This window comes from Exophiala mesophila (genome assembly GCF_000836275.1).
Source record: "Exophiala mesophila strain CBS 40295 unplaced genomic scaffold supercont1.4, whole genome shotgun sequence".
In the NCBI taxonomy this organism is placed as follows: domain Eukaryota; kingdom Fungi; phylum Ascomycota; class Eurotiomycetes; order Chaetothyriales; family Herpotrichiellaceae; genus Exophiala; species Exophiala mesophila.
In genome coordinates this window covers 4,742,456-4,765,448 of record NW_015622507.1, presented here as the reverse complement: position 1 = coordinate 4,765,448, position 22,993 = coordinate 4,742,456, and the positions used below count along the sequence as shown (strand labels likewise).

Genomic DNA, 22,993 nt, shown 5'->3' with positions numbered 1-22,993 from the left:
GCTGTTGGGAGCGGCGAGTGTGGCGACCCTCTTAAGTGGAATTATTTGTGTCGCGAGTTTCTCAAAGGTGGTAGGTTTCTCCTCCTGCTCCTCCTACTCCTCCTACTCCATTGATCCAAGATCAAATCCTGAATTTGATTCTCTGTCCCTGACCGTTTTCACCATTTACAGATTCGCCGCCTTACCCCAACCTCGGCCGCTGTCTCCCTCGCCATCTCCCTCATCGCCACTCCATTATGGATCGCCGTGGCTGTCTACTACAAAGTCGACGACCTCGACCCATCCAAGCAGTGGGATCTACTGTCTTTTACCTGTGGCCGTCGCCATGATTCCACTCTTGATCGTGCCATTGGTAACCTAGGGTCTTTGTGTCTCCAGATGCGGTATGCTTGGTGGGGCGCGCTGGCCATTGGTGTCCTAGAGGTATTGACTTTGTGCATGGCCGTCTTCATCTGCTTGGCGGGCCGGAAGAGATTCTCGACTTCGATGTCTTCTGGAAAAAGAGAAGGCAGAAGTTTCAACATGTCTGTCCCCCGAACTGGAGGCGGTTACCAACAATTGAAAATGGAGAATTGACGATAGATCACACAAAGCCTTCAGGCCAAACATACATTTGCATGTTTGGTTCTTGAGCGACCTTGTATCTAAAAGCACTCGATGGCATGTCTCTAACGGTTAGATGTGGATGGTTGACATGGGAGAACTTCTCAACTTGTCGATGTTTATGGCGTCTGGGTATTCACAACGTGCCTCGATATAGGCGATGATGATCAAAACCCATATTTATCCGTCAGCCGATGTTCATGGGGAGCTAGTATCTTAATCGTTCGCCATTGACATTCATACTCATATCCATCAGCCGATGTCCATGACGTCCCAAGGTTCATAACGTTCATCGATGGCAGTGAGGTAGTTATTGAGCTCAAAGGAGTAGATGCTGATGGACACCGAATGAATATATCCAAACGATGCACGATGTTCGTAGGGAAGCAATGAGCCTTACAACATTCGGTGAGTATGTCTAATGGAGATGTATCGAATCCAGACCCGATGTCCACTGTTGGTCCAATATCCAATGTTTGTCTCCCCACTAATCTGCATTCCTTTGCACGATCTTCACCCCAGGGGGTTGATGTGATTTATCCATTCGTTGACACCAAGCACATTTGGATCCAATCCATCCTCTGGCTGCGACATTATCATGTTGTAGCGTATCTCTTCAAAGTGTCTTTCAATCACAGTGGTTGCAATTTCTTCTGCTTCCTGCAGCGACGGCGGTCCGGTAGAATCACTGCCACCCTCATTCCACTCCACAAAAACTCCCTCGCCACCAGTCTCCAGTGAGTAACGACGGAAGGTCTCCAAATCCTCGACACCAGCGATGATTCTCATGGCGCTATCGTCGATGGTGACTTTCAACGGTGCTTTGTGACGGCGGGCTTCAAGCAACATGACCACGTTATGCATTGTGGCCGACCAATATTCACATCGGATTGATTCCAGGCCCTCGGGCGTTTCTGGGAGTTCAAAGAGGTCCGGCATGCCTAGTGAATCTTCCTCGATTGTTGAAGTGGCATCGATAGTTGCTGACATCGTTGATACTAAAAACGCTGCTGTGGCGATTGTCTCTCTAGCGTCCGTCAACACCAAGTCGTTTTCCATCCGATGATTGTTGTCAAGGTAGCGAACCAGAGACCTCCGCAATTCCTCTTCTTTTGTTGACAGCTCCCTGTACTACAGTGCAGTCATGTCGTTGTTCTTCACCAACTCTGAGAAGACGTACTCGTCCAGATTGCTTTGGCCCTGGTCGGCCTTTTGCGCCCTGGCTTTGGCGTTGAAGTCGATTTTGGTGGCCACCTCATGCCAGTCAAGAAGGAAGGGGTGGTCGGCGGGGCGAAGATCGGGGTCAGTGGGGGAAACGTAACGATTGCGCTCGCTGACGTTCCGAATCGTGAATCTGGTTGATCCAGCAGCATGTAAATGCCCTGTGACAATTCGTACAACTTCTGGATCTCCCTTGTAGACCCCGAGAATAACCTCAAAGGAGTCAGGAACCCCCACAAGTCTTCCATTGTCGTAACGATTGCCGTTGGCAATATGTTTGGTCTCAGTTGTAGGAGTCATTGTGGATGGGATCTGTCGATTCTGAGGGAGAAGGAAGAGACAGTGGCCGTTTGGTGACGACGAGGCTTGAAGACTGACAAAAGGCTGAAAGAACGGATGCGAGGCTGTTCTATCGTAATGATCAAAGTCTGGCAGAGAAACAATTTTGCTCTATAATGAAATCAGATGAAACGTGTGAACAATAGCCCAGCCGCACCTTGCGGCTCAGAGAGCCACAAAGACACTGCTACCTTGGCAAGTAGGGCTCATATGTGATTCAGCAGACTGGTTACTAGCAGCAATGACGCTTTTTCATGCTCCTTTCACATTTTCAGGGCCATGAAGCCCCAATTGGAAAACTTGGTCACCGAGGCCATGACTTATCATCTATATCTCTCACTAAAGGAACAATGGATGCAGGCTGGCCAAACGGAGACCATGATAACTAGATCCGGTAGGATAGCAGAAGTATGTCCTCTTCTCTGGGCTTTCCGAAGCAAATGATCAATTGAAGGCCTGGAAAGCCTGTGTACCTTACAGAAAAGACCGTCAATGACTTCTATCAGCGACCCAAAGTCATGAAAACAACTTTTGGAGCATGAAAGAGGCTATACTATTCTGAAACTATGGTCTGGCTGCCATCATTTGTGGGTATGATCATCATTCATCATGAATTTGAGACAGTCGGTGGTTATTGGAGTCCTATCCACTCCCCGTCGTCTCCTTCTGTATCCATCAAGCTCCTATTTTCAAGGCTGTGGGACTTGGCTGTCAGGTTCATAGCATGGTTCCCATTCTGTTTTGGACGCTGCTGACAGATAAAGTCAATCTCGAAAGCGTTCCTCTCTGACAGATTGCGAACGGTTTTGCCAATTCCATCCACGCCACGCAAAACAGCTCGAAGTTCACTTGCGTATTGACCATGCCTTTCTTTGATAAAGCGACCATGGACGCTCAAAACCTCGCTGACCCACAGCAAAGCAAATTCTAAATGAGGGCTGTGCTCCATCTGTTGCCCTATGAGTGACAAGAGTCGTCCTAGATATACCGGTGGAAGCTCTCGAACCACAAGGGGTATAGCCGAATGTGGTATAGCTTGATACGCTTGCCGTGTGAGGTTGCGGTCGTTCAACCTAAAAGCCATGACAAGAGCCTTCAAGTAATCCGGTTCGGCATGCTTCAAGATGGTGCGAATGTTCTGTGGCGTCACATCTATGTCCAACTCAAATGGATCAAAGTCTTCCATGCCGGTGTCGTCGAGACTGAAGATCAACAGACCTTCAGTACTACAGGCGCAAAAGCTCCTCCCAGCAGGAGAAAATTCGATCCCTGTGACTCTAACTTCATGCCGAAGTGTTCTCGCTGTTGCGTCTTTGCCCCGTTTCACACCTGGAAGACTGCGGTCGATCCGATCATCCAAATCACTGGCCTCTCCCTCGGTATCTAACATATCGCGAGGAAGCCCATGTGACATTATAGCTGAAGAGTTGAGAAACTCCTGTGTCCCATCGAGGCTCAAATTGATTGAAACGGTGAACTTTTTGACAAGAGTCAAAGTGCTGACCGCGTACAAGCAGATGTACTTGCTGGCTCCTGCGGCAAGAAGACATGTCCCATCCGCCGAGTATGTGATCGTGTTGAAGGACTTTGTTCCAGGAGTCGAAGCAGCTGTGCGGCGAGAGGTGAGAGTGCGTCCCCCACTTACATCACGACGACCATCGACGCCGGAATCTTGGACGGAGGTACTGAGGTTCCAAAAGGTGATCTGGCCATCTAGAGTTGACGCAGCCAGCTGAGCTGAATCTGGTCGGACAGTCACGCAAAGTAAGTCGGATGTCAGTTGAAGGACCTCAGATGTTTGGGAGCGATCAAAGACCGACCAGACACGAATAGTACGATCCCAAGATCCCGAGACCAAATATCGTCCATCGGGAGTAAACGCAAGCGTCGAAATGGGACCTTCATGGCCCGAAAGCTGATCAAGTAGCGCGCCGGTTTGGACAGACCACAAATGAATGTCGAAAGAATCGTGGGAGGCTGCACATACCACTTCGGCAGAAGGATCTATAGCCAGGCAGGAGAACGAAAGGCGTGAGGGTGCCGTGAATGTTCGGAAATTTCGATATCTCAGCATATCCCAGGCTCGCACCGAGCCGTCAAGAGAAGAAGTAAACAAGATATTGCCTCGTTTCGAATAGGCCGATGCGGTGACGGCAGAAGTGTGTTCGTTGAAGGTGGCAATATGAAACCCGGAGGAGACATCCCAGATCTTGATTAGGCCATCATCGGCACCGGTGATGATGCGCGTCGAGTCTGGAGAATAGGACAAGGTGGTCATGGTGTCTAAGTGTGAGGATTGTTTTAGGATATTGGATTCAGAAGCATGCTCCCAGACCAGTAATTGTCCGGTCTTGGAAGAGCCGAGAGCCAACCATTCGCCAGACTGGTTAATAGAGGTTGCGGAGATTGGTGAGGCGGCCATGGACAGGCTATGGATGGTGGAAAAGGAGGGTAGTTCGTAGATGGAAAATAGACCATTGGCGAAACATACGGTGAGAAGAGAAGTCCGAGGATGAAAACACGCACACTTTAATTTTGCGTTTTGCATGAAGAAATCACGTTGGACAATTCTCCATTTCTCGTCGTTGAGGTTGGAAGGTTCATCAACATCGTCATCTGGCCGAGGCACAAACTCCCAACGGAACAGAGCACCATCTTCACTGACCGTAAAGATGGACTCTTGATTGGCCGAGAACCATGCACCCCTGACCTGTTGTCTATGTCCAGCAAGAACAGTTGGCTCAAAGCCTTCTTCAGGGTCCAGACTCCATAACCTTGCCGTTAAGTCTTTGGAGGAGCTGACGAAAAAACGAGAGTCACCAGACCAAGACAGATGCCTGACTTGGTCAAAATGACCGCCGTACTCTCGGTGTAGAACGAATGGTGCAAACTCAAGCTCGCCATTAGCGCTGCTGGTCGGGGTTGATGGTGTTCTCCAAGCTTGTATTTTTCTACCCAACCCCACCACAAAATAACGCCCATTGGGAGAGAAGGCTAGGGAAGAGATTGGAGACTTGAAGGTGAAATAGTATATGGCTAAGCGTCGTTGAAACACAGACAATATGGCTCGACCATCCTCGTCAATGGTTAGGAGTAACTTGCCATCTGGGGTAAGGTCGAGGTGGGTGATGTTTTTGCGATGGGCAAAGGGTAGGGTGTAGCTCGTGTTCCTGAGATTTTGTCAGTTTATGCTACACATACTGCGTGGAGCAACATTACTTGGTCAGGTTGAACACGGATACCCTGTTTCCCACTGGTGAGAGTAATGAGTTGCCATCTGGAGTGAAGACGAGGTTGCCCCGGCCATAGACAGTGCCGAGGAGGTTGGAGAACTGCACAAAAGAGTCAGAGATGGACGAGAACTACTGCCAAACATCATCATACCTTGAACTCGGTCTTCATGGTGCCATGGTGGAAGAACAGTTGGGTGCGACAACATATGCAGGACACATGGCATGACAGACTGCGGTGCGGGCAACGATGAATAAAAAAAGTCATGTCGGAGAAAAGATTCTGGGATGCCGAGGCTAGTCCAGAAATGGAATGGTGGGATCCGGGGAATTTTTTGGCGTGCCACGGCCGTGGCGTGCGTTCCTGCCATTCAGGGGCCCGTTTGGCTGGCCGGATTGGATTCAGGGCAAGGCAGGCGCAGCCCGAACAAGGCAAAGGGAAGGAAGGGAAAGTGGAAGGTACGACCCAAAATTGAGTTGAAGCCCCTAATAAGTTTATCACAACTGCAACTCACCACAATACTCTCATCTCTCCTAACAACTCCCACACTTCTGTCCATCACCAATTCTGTCCTGTCAGCGCTTTCTTCGTTTGGTTTGCATCCCCTTATCTCCTCTCCAACCTCTACAACGAAAGAATAATCATGTCCCGAACCGCCCAGCAACAGCCCCAGGGCGAAGCTGCCTCCCCCATCGGTATTGCAAACCTTCCCAACCAAAGACACAAAATCGTCGCAAAGAGAGGGGCAGCCTTTACTATCATGGTATGACACCTTTGGGAATGTCCACTCACTTTTGGCTCTTGCTGACAACATGACCAGGTCGCTGGCGAATCTGGACTGGGCAAGACAACCTTTATCAATACGCTCTTCTCAACCACTATCAAGAACTACCAAGATCACAAGAGACGACACGCAAAGCAGGTTGACAAGACTGTCGAGATTGAAATCACAAAGGCTGAGTTGGAAGAGAAGTTTTTCAAAGGTAGAGCGAACTCCACAACGTTTACTTTAAACCCTCGTCTGATTCATCTTCTTTAGTCCGTTTGACCGTCATCGACACTCCTGGCTTCGGCGATTATGTGAACAACCGCGACTCCTGGCAACCAATCATCGAGTTCTTGGATGATCAACATGAATCCTATATGCTTCAAGAACAACAACCTAGGAGGCAAGAGAAGATTGATCTTCGTGTTCATGCCTGTCTATACTTCATTCGCCCAACCGGTCATACCTTGAAGCCTCTGGACATTGAGGTTATGAAGCGCCTCTGCTCCCGCGTCAACTTGATCCCCGTTATTGCCAAAGCAGACACCTTGTCCCCCGCCGACCTGGCTCGATTCAAGCAGCGCATTCGAGCAGTCATCGAGGCCCAGGGCATCAAGATCTACCAACCTCCTATTGAGGATGACGACGAAGCGGCCGCTCAACATGCTCGAGCATTGACTGCTGCAGTCCCTTTCTCCGTCATTGGCAGCGAGAAAGACGTCAAGACTACCGACGGACGTATCGTCAAGGGCCGCCAGTATGCCTGGGGTGTTGCTGAGGTGGAGAATGAGGAGCACTGTGATTTCAAGAAGTTGCGGTCCATCCTGATCCGAACCCACATGCTGGATCTCATTCACACGACCGAGGAGAATCACTATGAAGCGTATCGTGCCCAGCAGATGGAGACGAGGAAGTTTGGTGAGGCTCGACCCCGCAAGCTGGACAACCCCAAATTCAAGGAGGAAGAAGAGGCACTTCGCAAGAGGTTCACCGAACAGGTCAAGGTGGAGGAGCAGAGATTCCGCGCTTGGGAGCAAAAGTTGATTGGAGAGCGAGATCGCCTAAACAAGGACCTGGAATCGGCTCACACCGCCATCAAGCAACTAGAGCAGGAACTCGAGCAGATGCAAGGCAGTGCAGCCAGAAGCCATGGTCGCCGTGGTTAGCCAGGAGCTTGTTGCCTGTGCGTGTAGAGGAGTGGCAAAAGGAAAGGACCGAATTCTGGCAATTCCATCTTATCCAAAGGATCTAAGAGCGAGTGGAGATGAGCGAATGAGCTTTTGATTTCATCAAAGTGCGTCCTCGATCATGGTATAGAAGCCATTTCAGTATTCAGCACACCATGAATTATTTCTCCTAATGTCATGTGTTTATGGTTGATTCTTCATTGAATTTTATGGTTGAGGAACCAGCTGATAAAGCTCTGTTTCTCGATTTTCGAATCAGAGTTTTGATGTCTATTGCAGTTGCCATCTCTCGGCGTCTAGTGGTTGATGCCTGCTCCTCAGCCTCGTCGTGTAATATACACGCGAAAGAGAGAGAAAGATTCCTGACATTCTCAGCCCGAGGAACCAAACAGTTGTCTACTGATGTGACCGTTGACTCCTCGGCCACCCATAGGATCAGGCCTTCCCTTGCTGTCCTCACCATCTCCTTCGACGAAGCGGTCGGCGTCGGCAAAGCCTTCGTCGACCTCGACGTCATCCGGGTTGTCAGCCTTGTTGGCCAACCCCATCCACGCATTCATCTTCTCTCGCTTGAATTCCTCAAAGTCCCACTCCTTGGTTTCGAGCTTTGAATCTCCGTCTATCCAAACATATGCCTGAGCCAGTACGTGTTCGACCTCGGTGGTATCGGTGTTATTGTTGATGTTGTTCACCTCTTGGCCGTGACCTTTCTCGTCTTTGGGCTCTGGTGCCGGCTCATCCAGTTTGGTTTCTTTCAGAACAAGTACCTTGACTGTCTGTCGGTCGTACTGAGAGCCTTCGAAGAGGTCAAGCCGAGCAAGGTCTACTGATTTCAGGCCCGATACGATGGTGCCCCGCACGCATGATTTCGGGTCCGCGTGTGGAATAATGGCGGGATAGTCCGCCCAGCGTACACGGTGGCGCTGGAAGCCATATAGAAGACCAGGCCGGACCGTCAGATATTCACGTTGCCATGGATCTGGGTTGACGGTTCCATGGATTACACGGTGGAGGACACCGGGAGCCATCAATGTGCCTAGAGGAAGTGAGACCCAGAGTGTTAGTTTGCTGTGGGACAAGGAGGGGTAGAGGAGTGGGAGTCCTATATTTCAGATCGGATGAGGAGAGAATTACCATAGAAGAAACAAGTGTTGTTGTCAGTGTTGTCAGCCATGGCTCTTTCCTTTGGACCAATGGAGGAGAAGGAGTCTCTGAATAGCCCTTGTGGTGGTTCTGGTGTGTGGTAGAAATTGCACCGTGGCCAGTAGATTTCGAAAGTTGCGAGATTGACAGTGTTGGAATGAGCAATCAAAGTGACCTAGGAGGGAGAAAAAGAGGAATGTATATAAGAAGAGAGTCGCAGCGCCGAGACTACCTGTAAAGATGTCTTTACACAACCTCTCCGGATGGTTGAGGTATGAACTCAACGGAGAAGAACAGTGAGGCGGGGTCTCGTGGCGGTGGCGGCAAGTCAAGACCCAAGCAAGATATACAAGGTCTTACTCGCCGTGGACCACTTGCGGGTATTGGGAGGATGGTAGGAAGATAAGATGAGGTTGAGGGTGGAGGGAGAGCACGCGGCCAAGAACAGGTGTTTTGGTCTCCGCGAAGTGGAAGAGATGAAGGGAATTTGTGACTGGAGTGTGGTAGTGTGGCTCTGATATCAAACCCTCACCTGTTCTACCAGCCTTTCATAGTACTCACAAGTCATATCAACATCAAATCACAGATTATCATCGACTCACATCTTATCATAGCAGTTCGCCTTGTGTCATGGCTAAGATTACCGCGTCCAGAAATTTCTTACATAGGGAAGGTCTGCCGATTGATAAGTTTGGATGACAACGGAAGGTGGGGGGCAATAGTTTCAGCCTCGTAGCCTTGTTATCAACATGTCCCGTGTCACAAGATTCAGCTCTCATGTTAGGAGTATAATTATTTTGAAGACAGGACAGATGGAGAGTATTGAAAACACAGGCAGCGATGCAATATTAAAATCTCTTATTTATTCTTAAAGGCTATGGATATTTCCTCCCATCATACTCCAGCATCAGGTCATAAGGGCTCTTCATCCTCTAAAATAGAACAATCAACGCCAGGCTGTGGTATAGAGCAAGAACAAACAAAAGAGAAGGACGAGTAGAACGCCTGAAAGGGTGGAAATCCTCTAGCAGAAGCATGCAGATATGTCATCCACGGCTTCAATGCTTTGAACTCCATCCCAGGACTAGAACAATAATCCGCCGAGGAGAACACCACCAAGAAGACCACCGGCGACAGGCAGACCAAGGCCGCCACCCCGATATGGACCATAAGGCCGGTTGTATGCATAGGCTGGTCGCACAAATCTGACGTTGGGGTTCGCATAGAGTCCACGTGTATAGGGGTTGATTCCATAACCGCCATAACCACCGTAGCCAGGCCCATTGGGTGGCTCCACATAGATTTCCCGTCCATCCCGGTCTCGAGCGAAGAACTGCGGCTGACCGGTAAGCTGTGCTCTCTGCATCGCTTCCCGGAATCGGACGTGGGCTTCATAGTATCGTCGCTCTTCCTCATCCCGCATTTGACGCTCTTGAACTCGCTCATCATGTGTCATGCCTGTAACTTTGTCCTTGAACTTCTCGCCGAAGCTTTTCTTGGGTTCAGCTTTAGAGTTGGAGCCGCTCGGTCTTTCGGGTAGAGGAGGATATTCATGTCGCATAGATGGGCTTGGTGGCGGTTGGGTTTGTCTCATCCGGCTCTCTTCGTCTTGAAGTCGCTCTCGCTCCTCAGAGCTTAGGTTCTTGAGAACTTGTTCGTTGTCGAGAGGATGCTCCCAGTATGAAATGGGAGGATTCGCCGTCGTATCAACAAAGAACTGGTGGTTTTCTTTAGGGTCATATTGTCGAACCCACCCTCGCGGCAGAGGTCTTTGTAAATCTTCCATAGATCGACGGGCCTCTGCGGGGATGCCATTCTTGGCCTGCGGTACTTCGAGGTGGGTTGATGTTTGAGGTTTGGTTGATGCGCCCGAGGAGCCGGTGGCTGCCTCGTACGATGGGGGAGGTTCAGAGGGCTCGGGCATGTTGGATGTCTTGCAGGAATGGGTAGAAAGTGGAGGATGGCACTGTGAGTGACGCAGGAGACCAGGTAGAAATAAAGGGTGAATGCTTGTCAGTGTAGATGCCTACAACAACAAAGAGATGATGAGGGAATATGCTCGAACAGCGAGAAGCTCCTAGGGAGGCTTAGAAGCAATCCAAACTGTAGCGATTCGTTGACTTTTGTGTTTCTGATGCTTGTATGATGAGGGTGACGTAAGTGTTCCTCTGTTGCACCAGTCGCGCCTTCCAAGTCCAACTTAAGCTTCGGAATAGGCGGATAAGTGTGGCGGAGAGAAGCTGCGCCACCCGTGGACACTTGTAGTCACGTGCATCGGACCCTGACAGCCTGATTCGCATTTGTCAGTAAAGGGGATGGCATGTCACGTGCTGAATCTCAGCATTTACACATTGATCATGCTGAATACTCCAGAGGTCGTTCATGTCGTCGTCTCTCAAAATTTTATGCAGGCTTTCCAGGCTTGGAATATTTACTGTAAAAGCCTTCCTTGGCTCCACAACGCGAGTTGATCACCCTCAAGATCCCGGGAACGGCAAACTCCTCCAGACAACAAGATGGGCACTCGGCGCTCCTGGTCTATCTATATTCGGCATTGTTCTGTGATTATCTTGATCCTTCCTTTCATAGTTGAGTACTATAGCCAGCGACAACTCATCATCTAACCGCCATTGTATTCGATCTGTCAAAGATTAATCACAGACAGCGGATGGTGAAGGGCACGAACAGCCGCGAATCGTGTGGATGCGGACGAAGACAGGATTTAGTGACTACTTAGGCTGCAGTCTGGCTTATCTGTCTGTACCTGCGGGCTGATTGGTCTCTGGGAATTGATATAGATGCACGATCGGCCTCTCTTGATACTAACACTCAATTGCCCATCAAGCCCACTCTTGAACCAGCCCAAAAAGATGCCGGTGCGCCGTGCCTGCTACATGAAGTCCAAGATCCTTCTCATTCATCAGCGACATGCCTTTCACCTTGTCAAGAAGCCTCTGGCTCCCGCACAAACAAAGAACGTGTGAAGCCAACGTCCTCGGCTGTCGACACACTATCAGCTTTCTCTTGTGCGTTAGGATCGATAGGGTGGTAATGAAGCCGATTAATGAGAAGAGCCAACCGAATCCGATCATGATGTAGCAGTTGCGCAAGATAATGCTAGGCACATGCGACCGAATGCTGAGGATATTGTCGTAGAGGGGGGTCCAAACAGGCGGGAAGAAAACCATGGCAAATTGCTCGAACAAGCTGATCAAGCTGGCATACGTGAGTTCACCAGCCGATGTCTGTGCTTGAGCTTGGTTGACTGTATCTGATTAATACCTCTTGGTATCATTATACACGCAGAATGTCGATGGTGGATTCGACGGGTATTATTTCATCCTCAGAGATTCGCAGGGTTCCCCATGGTGAGACTGAGGAATTTCACAATGTCATCCACACCTTGAGGCTCGTTCACCCAATGACCCCCATCCGCGTACTCGTGCAATTGAGCGTTCGATTGTAAGGAATGCACTAGGACATCCCGCATTCGCCTTCCATTCTTAATGGGTACAGTGTCGTCATCGATTGAGTGGCCGAGAAAGATGGGAGTAGACCGGAGGAACGGCGGTGATGGTTCTTTCGTGGTTTGATGACCGAAGTAAATGCTCTGAACTGCATTGAAAAGCTGCTCGTCATTGGCACTAGATGCTTTGAGATCTTCGACAAGGTTGGAGAAAGGCATCCAGCTACATAGGCCAATTAGGCCAGCGAACCCCTGACCGTTTGCGAAGAAGGTAGCCAACGCTGTCGCGAATCCCTGGCTTATACCTCCTAAAAAGATGCTTTGTCGAGGCACATGAGTTTCTTCGGTTCTTATCACCTCCAGCAAGGCGCTAACACTTTGTTTCAATCCATCCCTTTGAATTTCGACTTGCTCCTCAGGATCCTCGACTGACCATATATCGAACCATTGCGACATCGTGATATCGAAGCGTTTCGAGTAAAGAGCTGGTGCTGTGGGAAACACCCATCTGATACCTGGAAACAAATCTGGAAGGGTGCGTGGTCTCCCAGTAGGCTCGGATGCCTCGCTCTCGAAGAACTCGTCCGCAAACTCTTGGGCGTCACTGTCTCGGCCGTGGAGGAAGATGATCGTGTGGGTGTGTTTGCTGGTCTCCATGTGAGTAACGACAGACATGTTGGCGGGATGAGTGAGTGTAGTCGTGATGGATATAGATATGGACGAGTAGATATGGAATGAGAAGATGAGAAAAATTGATAGAGGAGGGAAACTGGTTGTTATAGAAATGTATAGATCGGAGCATATGCTTGGGGTACTAAACTGAGAACTCCAGACAAATCAGGCTCCCGCCCAATGCGGCTACACTTGGGCGGAGACAGTACCAACTGTGTGGTAATTCTTTCAAGTGGTACGTCCAGATGATTTATGGATCGGAGGAGGTTTGTGACTCTTAGTTTTTAGGCTCAAAGAATCCGCGTGACTAAATCGGATCGGAGAGTTTAAGCATCGGCATTTCGTTGCCATCTCCACCTCTAAGGCTCCGTCCGTAGTTAGAAAAGAGCTTTTCTGAGGACCTCAACTCACTTCGTCTTAGGAGAGGGCACCAACAGTGACACGGCCAACGGGTCTGACGGTGAGGGATTTGATTAGGCAGCTCTCTCGAGTTTTTGGGCTTTGTCTTCTTACCTTGGTTCTTCCAAATAGTCTCTGGTTTGGCAGAGAGGATTTGTGAGGGTTCTATGAGTTCTGTACAACAGGCAGCACTGATGGGTGTTTGGCGTTTTCGGGTCAGAATTTCTTTGGGTATTGAACAAGACCTGCCTATATTTTGGTCTTGTTCGCCAGATGGACACGGTGTTCCTGTGCTGACTTGATTGACTGGTTGAATGAGTGGATTGTGCGACTGATGAGGCTCCTGCACAACATCTACTGTGATATTGGCCGAGCCCAGTTCAACTGGAAGAGCGGAATACTGATAGCCCTCTGGTTGTATCGGCGTAGCGTGATATTGGAAAGAAGGCAACTGTTAGACTTTTTGATAGGCCAGCTAAAAGAGAAATCTCTGGTAGCTTTGCGCTACTAGTCATATGTATGGTACCTTTTTATCCAACAAAATCAGTTAATGAAGAGAATATCAACGCAGTAGATAGGGGCAATCGTTGGACAAGGCTCTTTCATAAATGGCAATGGCGTTAATTAGCGAAGACAAGGATGAGGGAGCAGAAGCAATCCTTCTTCCGTGGCAAGTTCTATCCGACCTGGACGCAAGGGATCTGCGAGCACAACAACCCATGCCTGCAGGAGCTTGAGCATTACGGAGAACGTATTAACTCTCGTAGTGAGGGGTCGGGCTGAAGGTAATCATGCATTCATTTACAATGGGTGTACGTGCATGACATGACTGCAAAGATGTGTGATATGTCTGACGAAGGTCGATCCAGCCATGCTATACTCCGTAATTGGCGGAACGTTAACCGGAGGTGGGCAGGGCGCACTTTGACACAGGTCATTCACTCTACTCCGTAAGTAATCGAGACAGCCTCGAGCAAGCTTAACCAAGAATCTATCTTGCTTAGCTTGGTTGTCGAGGTCAGCACCGCCGAGCGCTAAGCCTACGAACGTCTGAGATACGAAGCAGATCAGGCGGTAATTAGATAGAAACGGACCGGAAGGAAACGCCTCAATGCTAATAACAGGCGACCATCCTATCATTTTCCACATCATCTTTCATCTGCCCTAATACCTGCTCAGTCGCCATCGCTAATGCGATAGCCAAGTGCCTCAGATCTTTCTCCGCCTTCGATGTTCTCAGCTTCTGCCAGTGGTAAGATTGGCTGTGTACCTTTCACAAAATCCGGGTGGCCCATTCTCTTGGTGAAGACGATATCTTCTGGTCCTTGAATCCGAGACCGCTTCCCACCTGATACGAAGTTCATGGGAAAACCAAGATCGAACGGATATGCTCCATCGATTTCCTCGATCTCTTCTTGCGACAGCTTCACAGTTAACGCTTCAATGTTGGATTTGAGATGTTCCACTTTCCTGCCTCCAACAATCGGAAATGTATAAGGTGCTTTGTGCATCACGTATGCTAGAGCAATCGATATCAAGGGTACAGGTCGGCGGCGGGCGTTAGCAATCCTTTCCAATACTCGACTCACTTGCTCTTCTGTTCCGAGAGACAGGGACGCCATATTTCGCCCGGCTTCACTTATCCCACCTCGTTGTGTCGGCTTAAACATCCCGCCTCCTAATGCCCCCCACGGTGCAATGCCCATTCCCTGGTCCAGACACATTGGAATGATGTCTCGTTCAAAATCTCGTACCGCTGCAGACCATCGTCCTTGATAAACAGAGAATGGTCGCAGTCCATGGAATCTCGCGTATTCATTGGCTTTGACAACGACCCAGGCTGGCGTGTCGCTGACGCCAAGGTACAGTATCTTTCCACTGGCCACCAGATGGTTGAGACTTTGCATGAGTTCCTCCACGCCCGTAGTGAAGTCCCAATAATGAACATACAACAGGTCGATATAACTGGTCTGCAACTTCTGCAGCGATGCATTTACACTGGTCAACAGGGATTTGGAATTGTTGGATCCAAAGTTGGATTGCTGAAGCCTTGGATCCGACAACACCTTGAAGCCATTAGTGAACTTGGTAGCAATCACCATCTCATCTCGCCGCTGCGACCCTCGAGACATCAGCCACTCTCCAATCCACTGCTCTGATTGCTCGGCCTGGTAGTCGTTGGCCCTGTCGACGATCAGCATCTATGACACTCTGACACGCGCCAAACGCAGCGGGGACTCACGTGTCCAGGAAATTGCCGCCCTGTTCATAGAAGTAATCCAAAATCTCGAATGCAGTCTCCTTGGTGCATTTCCCAAGCATGTTCTCCCATGCTGTGCCAAAGTTCATTGCACCGAGACATAGTGGACTCACAAGGACTCCAGCACTCGGGGCGAGGAGGCGATGCCGCCCCAAGGGTGATATGGGCAGAGGTGCTTCTGGTGTCGTCAGTATAGGTGCTGGTGGTGTCGTCATGCTGCGATATCTCTGATGAAGTGTAATCAAAGTCGTAGCTGTTGGGCCTGATCTACACTAAAGCTCTTGGTCGAAGGGGGCTCGGCTCGAGTTATAGCATTGCAAATACTCGACGGGCTTAGCGGCGATAGAGGTTGATGTATACGGAGTACACATAACCCCGCCTTGGCAAAAGGCTTCGAAGCAATTACAGAACACCGATCATTGCTTTGCTGAGCCTTGCATACATTCTAGATGATGTGGCTGTATTGCTATTGGGCGTAGAGACAGAAGGTTTCTTCTTGTTGGTAAGGGGAGACATCTCCAGTCTTTCGTGGCGGCTGGTTATCACCGAGGACTGCGAACGGGCCATTCTTGAACATGTTCCATTGACTAGATTTGCTCAACGCGGCTAATGTATACTTTATACTCACTATGAGTGCATTTTGTCATATTGCGCCAGCAAGTATCTGATCATGTTATTAGATTGTGCCGCAATTCGCTCTCGGGTGTGATTATGATTCTGGGGCATTTTTCCGGCCGAATGGCGGGCCGCAAAGCTTTGCTGTGCCGAGTCTTATCTGGCTATTTCTTGCATTACATCTCCCTACACTCAAAGCCGTAACGAGATTCTCCTCCAATTTCAAGCAGATGGCTGAAGATTACCCAAAGATGCCTATCCAAAGCAAGCAATGGGTTCTTAATGGGAGTGGAAGTCTCGACAGTCTGAAATGTCAGACTGTCTCTATTCCAGCATTAGGTCAACACGATGTTCTGGTCAAGCTCAAGGCGGTGTCGCTGAACTACCGTGATCTGGCTATGGCCTTGGTAAGACTTCATTTCCCTCTTCTACAGACCATCATTGTACCAATAGACATAACGAGCACCTAGCAGCCACAAAATGCGTTCGAAGGATCTGACCGCTAATTATTGCGCCTCGGACAGGGCAAATATCCTCGTGCACAACCACCCGGAGTAGTTCCAGGCTCCGATGGCGCCGGCGTCGTCGTTGACGTAGGTAGTGGCGTCACTGAGTTCAAGCTCGGTGATCGGATCGCCACATGCTTCTTTCAGGATGGTGACACAGGCCGCCCAAACCGCAAGCAACCAAGAATATCCCTCGCAGGAGAAGCAGATGGCGTCTTGCGTGAATACGGGATATTTCCCGAGCACGGCCTCGTGAACATCCCTCAACATCTCGATTGGCGGGAGGCAAGTACTTTGACCTGTGCAGGAGTGACTGCTTGGAGCTGTCTTCATGGCGATAGGCCAGTAGCCCCGGGAGACTATGTCTTGATACAAGGGACTGGAGGAGTCAGCCTCTTTGGGTTACAGGTATGCCGAAAGATTGCCCCAGAGACTACTGGTCCTCTATGCAGAAAACTCTGACTCTGCCCTTTTATCTGATAGTTCGCTATTGCTGCCGGAGCCCACGTCATTGCCACCACCTCATCAGCCGACAAGGTCGAGCTACTGAAGTCTCTGGGCGCACAACATGTCGTTAACTATCGAGAAGAACCAAATTGGGGGCTGAAAGTGCGTGAGCTCACTCCAGGTAAAGTAGGTTGTGATATCATTCTGGATGTTGGTGGTCCCAGCAACTGGGCACAAAGCCTGCAAGCAGTGCGGACAGCAGGTGATATCCACCTGATTGGCTTCCTTGGAGGAAGTCCTGACGACCAAGACCCCAAGGAACCTACACCTAGTTTCTGGGATCTTCGGCAGAGACTCTGCAACCTCAAGAGCGTCGCTGTTGGCAGCAGGCCTCAATTCGAGGCTATGAACAAAGCAATTGATACCTTCAAGATTCGGCCTGTGGTAGATGTTGCGAGATTCGATCTCGATCATGCCAAAGATGCCTATCAATATCTGGTAAGACTAGGACACGATATGGTCGAAGTATTCTAACATTGAAATATTAGATCGATGCGAAACATATAGGCAAGATCGTCATCGATATAGTAGACGCGGGATATGATGTAAAATTATGATCTCGAGCCAGGTCTGTTGCTAAAGCATAGCCTCTCCACATCTCCTAAATCTATCGCGACACCATGAGGGCGCAGATCACTATCCTAGACTGCATCTGTGAAACTAGATCTCAACCTTCGTCCTTCTCAGACCTCCCCTCGCCATGGTAGATTGGCATTGGTGTGCCCATGAGGTCAGCCTTGATCTGGAGAGCGACGTGTCTCGAAAAGTAACGACTGTGGCCGATTGGCCCTCCTATATACCAAAGACCGTGATCTGTTACGCGTGAGCTTAAGGATAATGTATTTCTCGTGGCACTGTCATGATCATGAGACAATGCGAAGGAAGACTTACGACCTGTTGGCTTAAAGGCGCCCTTAAGCTCCCCTTCGGAATCCAGCCCGTAGAAATCATCTACTTGTGCAGAAATTTCCTTGCCGAATAACTCTTCAACGTTGGTCCGCATGTTGCCTCTGAATCCTGTGCAGAAAACAATTACATCGGCAGCAATCTCGCTGCCGTCCGCAAATGCCAGGCCATTGGATGTAAAGTGTGTTGCCAGAGAATCTGACTTGATTCGGATCTGTGATTAGAACATTTGTTAGCATCAAAGGTTTGGGGCTCTCGAATGCATGTCATACTTGTCCTTGAGAAATCTTCGCTGAGCAACCTACATCCATGTAATGCCCGCCAAGTTTCTCAGTGAGTTGGTAGATCTATATCGGGTTGAGAGTCAGTCCTATTGTATAAGCTGCGGAGACATGCGATCATTCAATGATATTCGCAAGGTGCCGAAACCACTTACAATATCGCCGTATCGCTCTACCTTGAACCCCACCTTCTCAAGTGCGTCAAACCTCTCGGGCTCCTTGCTTGCCATGGTGTTCAAAGCGTCCATACTGAGTAGGCGTGATATTGCTGTCACCTGGCTATACTGTGCCCTGTCTGCATCTTCAATTGGCGTCTTTCCATTGTACATTCGTTCGGAGATGATCTTGTAGTATTCGGCAGGAAGCACATATGTGCGGTTCCGTTGGACCATTGTAACCGACTTGAGGCCAGCGTCAACCATGTCAGCAGCCACGTCGTGAGCTGTGTTCGCCGTTCCAACCACGATCGCCGATTTGCCTCGCCACTGGTCGGCGGCACGGTAGTCAACGGAGTGCAGCACCTCACCGTGGAACTCTTTGCGGCCGGGAAAGTCAGGCATCAGCGGTGTTTGTCCTCCACCGCCAACAGCGATAACAACGTGGCGGCATGTTAGGATCTGTTCGCTTCCTAATTTGGACACTCGAAGCGTCCATATTCTACGGTCTGCATTCCAGGATCCGCCTGTAAGGGTGCTTTGGAACTGGATGTTCTTCTCAATGCCGAATATGCGGACATAGTACTGGTAGCCTTTGACAAGATCGTACTTGTCGAGGAAGTCCTGGTACGAGGGATCGAACGTGCGGCTGAAAGGCAGGTGATTGTAGTCCCGAGGCGTGTGTAGCCTGGCTGACTCATATCGGGTTGCCCAATTGTCTCCCACGTGTTCATGGGTTTCGAGAACAACATAACGGATGTTGAGAGCTTGTAAACGGCCTGCCGTGCTTAGACCAGCTTGTCCGCCTCCAACAATAACAACATCGTAGTCCAATGGCGGAGGCGCCTGGTCGACACCTCCTTCGTTGGGCAATGGCGTCGTGCCATTTACAATCGTGGCTTGGGAATTGAAACTGGGAGTCGATCTGCTGTTCAGAACTTCGGCAGGGACAGTCGGGAGAAAGTCAACATTTGGGCAGCCAACCAGTTGCTCAAGAATGGTTCTTATGGTCCAGATTTTCCAATCCCCATCCTGGTCTAGAAGCAGTGTGAGAAATCCACGACATTCAGCTGCTGGTGGTCTTGACACCGAGAAAGTAAAGGCAAGTTGAATCCACCCGATAGTCGAATTAGGTCGAACTATTGCCCCAGAGCCTGGGATCAACTTGAAGCCTTGGGCCCCTCGAAGTGTGAGGGTTTTGGTCCACGCGGTCGTGATAGAGTTTGCAGAGTAAATAGTCCGCAAGGTCCCCGTCAGTGCAAACAAATCGCGCCAGACAGGATTGGTGGCTAGGACATCGGGAACCAGCTGTTCTAACGAATTAATGAATGGAATCGCTATGCTTTCGACGTCAACAGATGCATCAAATCGGGCGACTGGCAGGCTGCAAGGCAGAGACTGAAGGACGTATTTGATGGGAACGTCGACGGCCATGGGAATGAATGATTTGCCTTCTCTGTTTGCGTGAGGTACGTAGTTGTGCACAGAAGCACTATTCCCGGAGAGCCTCAAGGCTTGTGTTGGGATGGCTGGGTGCTCTGGCTTCTTGAGCGACATCAGATATCATGGCGTCAAGAGCCGTTCTCATGTAACGGATAAATCATCAACTGCCGAGGATGTACATGCTAGCAAACATCAAAAGCAACTGATTGGCTTATTCTTTCTGGAATGATCCCAACGCGTGTACTGGAAAAGGCGCCGCAGGCCAGATGCATACGTCTATGGAAAACGACTTTGGGGAAATCATCCCCGCTTTGAAGGCCTTGACAACTGCCGATCCGAGGATGGGGGCGGCGGCACTGGAGGGTTTGGTCTCTTGTGTCTGAAGTAAGGAATAGGTTATTCTGCTGACACGTGGTACTTCAACCTAGACACGTCTGGACGTCTTATGGGACTAGGGTGTTGTTGCTAGGATCCTCATCGTCTTTTTCTCATTTCATCAGAACAAGCTATATTCTGTTTTGCTTCCTGCCGACTGTTTTCTGCAAAAATGGTATTACAATAATCGACAGGAGTCAGTAACGGCAAGGCCAAGGATTTATACTGAACTCTCAAGATTCTAGCAATACTTGTTGAGACAAGAGTTTAGGCTGACTTATTTCTCAGCCGGCTACGGGAGATCAACTTCATGTGAAACTGATAACACCGATGAAACGTAATCCCGCCATTACACATCAACAATTCAAGGATCACCACGAAGATGTCCATATTCCGATCTACCAAGATTGCTGGAAGCAAGGAAGGCTGGAGCGGTAATCACGACGGTACCTGACACCAATCGCGGGCATGTTCACCTCACCTTCGAACCACTCAGGATAAGATGTTGTCATGGAGGTCTGGTTCACAGATAGGCAATTCTGTGAAGACTTCTTGTCTGGCCGGAATGGTAACCAGACGTCCAAAGACCGAATTAAGCTAGACGAGGGTATCTTCTTGACCATGCTGAACCCTCTTTCAATGTCGTTGAGGAGTATGAAGTCAAGGATTGCTAGTTTCACCCGCAAGGAGGTGACTATCAAGACATCAAGGAGAAGTTCCCGCTGGGGAAGTGATTTGACAGCTCTCGATGGAACCAGAAGCTAGCCCCATGTTTCATTTGATCGTGATTACACAAAAAGCGCCCTGCTCCAGGATCCGACATTTCCGTTGGTTCAAAGCCGAGACACCTTTTCCCGGACCTTGAACTTGACCAAAATATCTGACTGTTTCCAGAACCAAGCCGCGAACAGATCCCATTCAGGCTTGGGAGAAGACCACTCGATGTCGAAATGCCGCAATATTTGTGGGATAAACTTCCCCATCTCCATGATTGAAATGTTCTTGCCAATGCAAGTTCTGGCGCCATACCCGAACTGCGGAGAAATGATTAATCTTGACTTGCACTTCCGTTTTGATGATGATGGCAACTTACAGTTAACAAACTGCGATCCATTAATTTAATGTGCTCCGGGTCAGAATCCAGCCATCTTTCAGGCCGGAACTCTGCAGCGTCAGGGCCAAATATGGCAGTGTCTTGGTGAACCACGGGAGCTGACATGCTCACTATAGTTCCACCAGGCAAGTTCTTTCCAAGTATCGTTGCCCCTTCGCTCGGGACATATCGTTCTAACGGGAAGCCAACTCCAGGATGAACTCGCATGGCCTCTTTCATCACAGCTTGCCTAGGAGGAGGGAGTTAGTTATCAGCAGCTGAGTACTAGTGACGACGTACAGATAAGGCAGTTTCAAGCATTCTGAGTAAGTGATGTACGGGGAGAGTTCCCCTTTTTGGTCGGCTTCCAGAATCTCGGCCACAAGGCGCTTGTAAACTCTCGGGGTCTTGATCACGTAGTAGAAGCATGCGCGTAAAGAGATGGCAGTGGTATCACTCCCTGCAAGCCTGAAGATAAGGACCTGGTTAGTTCTCTGAATTATGACCCATGGAACGTGGACTCACAGGTTATTTGTCAGATGGTTCAGCATGTCCCTGTCCGAGACTTTGCCATCTTTGGCCTCTTTCGCTCGTAGTTGAGCCAAGAAATCGCTTCGTTCACCCCCTTTCTCTATTGAATCGTATCGTTGAATCTCTGATTCCGTGATCTGCTAACATTCAGCTGCTGAGGGAAAACAATGGATATGGTGTGAAAACTGACATCAAAGAACCTTGTCAATGGGTTCGGCTTGTCGGGATTCAACCGGTCCATGATGACTCTAATGAATCGGTTGCCCATTAACCAGGGGTGCCAGGCAGGGAATTGACCGACAAGACCAATGTAGCGGATGCCTAAGTCCAGCGATTCAATCATATAGTCAACATCTCTTCGCTCCTCCAGAAATCCAAATCGCCTTTGAAAAGTGATGCATGCAATCACGTCAAAGGCGTACCACTGAAGCCAGATCGCCAAATCAATTGTTTGGCCCTCGAGGTCCCTCATAGCGCGGTCAAAAATAGCAGTGCACTCATCGGCGTAGGGCTCATAGTTCCGCATATTGGTCATCGAAAACAATTGCGCGACGGGAGTTTTGAGGTTCTTGTGAGCTTGCGGGTTACGCTCGGTGAACATGCTGTCCAAGGGGCTACCCTTGTATACCGGTGCCAGGGTGGAATAGAACGGTGTCTTCAATGACCAAGATCAGCATTTATTCGGCCCAACCTTCGACACTGGTTTCTCCTTGTCTTGCATACCTTCAAAAATTTGCTTCCTAACCCGTAGATCGTTGGGATTACGGATGCATCAGACACCGAAACATGGTTGGGGCCGACTCTCACAATCTTGCCATAGTCTCGGTGCACTCGCTCGTAGCTTGATGGTGCTTTGCCTGTAGCGACCAGCGAAAGTCGATACAGACCGGAAATACTGGCTAGGAACGGACCTGGTACTTTCCGCAGCGGACTCCAAACCGTGAGACGGAAACTTGAAACGAGCACGTATATGACAGCGATAGCCAAAACAATCCAATACCCGTGTAGATTTAGGGCCTCTATATGTTGCATCTTTGCCAGATACTCCATGAGGTATTGAGATGAAGTCTGACAACCAAAACTGTTGCGATGCTGGACGAAAGGCGAAGGGTATAGTTGAAGAAGTTCAACCAGATGACTCTTGCTTTTGCCTCCTGTACCACAGTTTCATATAATGCAGACACCTCCATGTGGGACGAATCCAGGATCATTCTGACCGTCTCGACGATCTACTGACTTCGACCGATTAAGAGATTCCCGCGGTCGTGGAATGCGGGGCCCCAGAGAGCGGTAA

The 22,993-nt window shown here is 49.6% G+C and overlaps 7 protein-coding genes across 7 annotated transcripts; 2 read left to right on the top strand and 5 right to left on the bottom strand.

Annotated features, from left to right (window-relative positions):
- Positions 1 to 2,633: 2,633 nt before the first annotated feature.
- On the bottom strand, positions 2,634 to 5,616 carry PV10_06744 (uncharacterized protein). The gene is made up of 3 exons (XM_016371573.1): positions 5,548 to 5,616; positions 5,383 to 5,495; positions 2,634 to 5,333 (listed from the first exon to the last, which is right to left on the bottom strand). Exons 1-3 carry the CDS (start codon positions 5,563 to 5,565, stop codon positions 2,795 to 2,797), a joined length of 2,670 nt encoding a protein of 889 aa, XP_016223866.1. The 5' UTR covers positions 5,566 to 5,616; the 3' UTR covers positions 2,634 to 2,794.
- Positions 5,617 to 5,886: 270 nt separating this feature from the next.
- On the top strand, positions 5,887 to 7,571 carry PV10_06743 (uncharacterized protein). Its single transcript, XM_016371572.1, has 3 exons — positions 5,887 to 6,157; positions 6,215 to 6,377; positions 6,434 to 7,571. Exons 1-3 carry the CDS (start codon positions 6,038 to 6,040, stop codon positions 7,324 to 7,326), a joined length of 1,176 nt encoding a protein of 391 aa, XP_016223865.1. The 5' UTR covers positions 5,887 to 6,037; the 3' UTR covers positions 7,327 to 7,571.
- Positions 7,572 to 7,718: 147 nt separating this feature from the next.
- On the bottom strand, positions 7,719 to 8,772 carry PV10_06742 (uncharacterized protein; the record flags this gene model as incomplete). Its single annotated transcript, XM_016371571.1, has 2 exons — positions 8,482 to 8,772; positions 7,719 to 8,383 (listed from the first exon to the last, which is right to left on the bottom strand). The coding sequence occupies exons 1-2, from the start codon at positions 8,519 to 8,521 to the stop codon at positions 7,719 to 7,721; spliced, it is 705 nt and encodes a 234-aa protein (XP_016223864.1). The 5' UTR covers positions 8,522 to 8,772.
- Positions 8,773 to 9,296: 524 nt separating this feature from the next.
- PV10_06741 (uncharacterized protein) lies at positions 9,297 to 10,674 on the bottom strand. Its single transcript, XM_016371570.1, has one exon. The coding sequence runs from the start codon at positions 10,412 to 10,414 to the stop codon at positions 9,575 to 9,577; it is 840 nt and encodes a 279-aa protein (XP_016223863.1). The 5' UTR covers positions 10,415 to 10,674; the 3' UTR covers positions 9,297 to 9,574.
- Positions 10,675 to 10,857: 183 nt separating this feature from the next.
- On the bottom strand, positions 10,858 to 12,848 carry PV10_06740 (uncharacterized protein). The gene has a single exon (XM_016371569.1). The coding sequence runs from the start codon at positions 12,629 to 12,631 to the stop codon at positions 11,834 to 11,836; it is 798 nt and encodes a 265-aa protein (XP_016223862.1). The 5' UTR covers positions 12,632 to 12,848; the 3' UTR covers positions 10,858 to 11,833.
- A 3,305-nt stretch (positions 12,849 to 16,153) lies between these two features.
- PV10_06739 (uncharacterized protein) lies at positions 16,154 to 17,472 on the top strand (the record flags this gene model as incomplete). Its single annotated transcript, XM_016371568.1, has 4 exons — positions 16,154 to 16,309; positions 16,427 to 16,816; positions 16,892 to 17,353; positions 17,404 to 17,472. The coding sequence occupies 4 exons, from the start codon at positions 16,154 to 16,156 to the stop codon at positions 17,470 to 17,472; spliced, it is 1,077 nt and encodes a 358-aa protein (XP_016223861.1).
- A 110-nt stretch (positions 17,473 to 17,582) lies between these two features.
- PV10_06738 (uncharacterized protein) lies at positions 17,583 to 19,814 on the bottom strand (the record flags this gene model as incomplete). Its single annotated transcript, XM_016371567.1, has 4 exons — positions 17,583 to 17,728; positions 17,807 to 18,035; positions 18,127 to 18,168; positions 18,258 to 19,814. The coding sequence occupies 4 exons, from the start codon at positions 19,812 to 19,814 to the stop codon at positions 17,583 to 17,585; spliced, it is 1,974 nt and encodes a 657-aa protein (XP_016223860.1).
- Between the last annotated feature and the right edge of the window lie 3,179 nt (positions 19,815 to 22,993).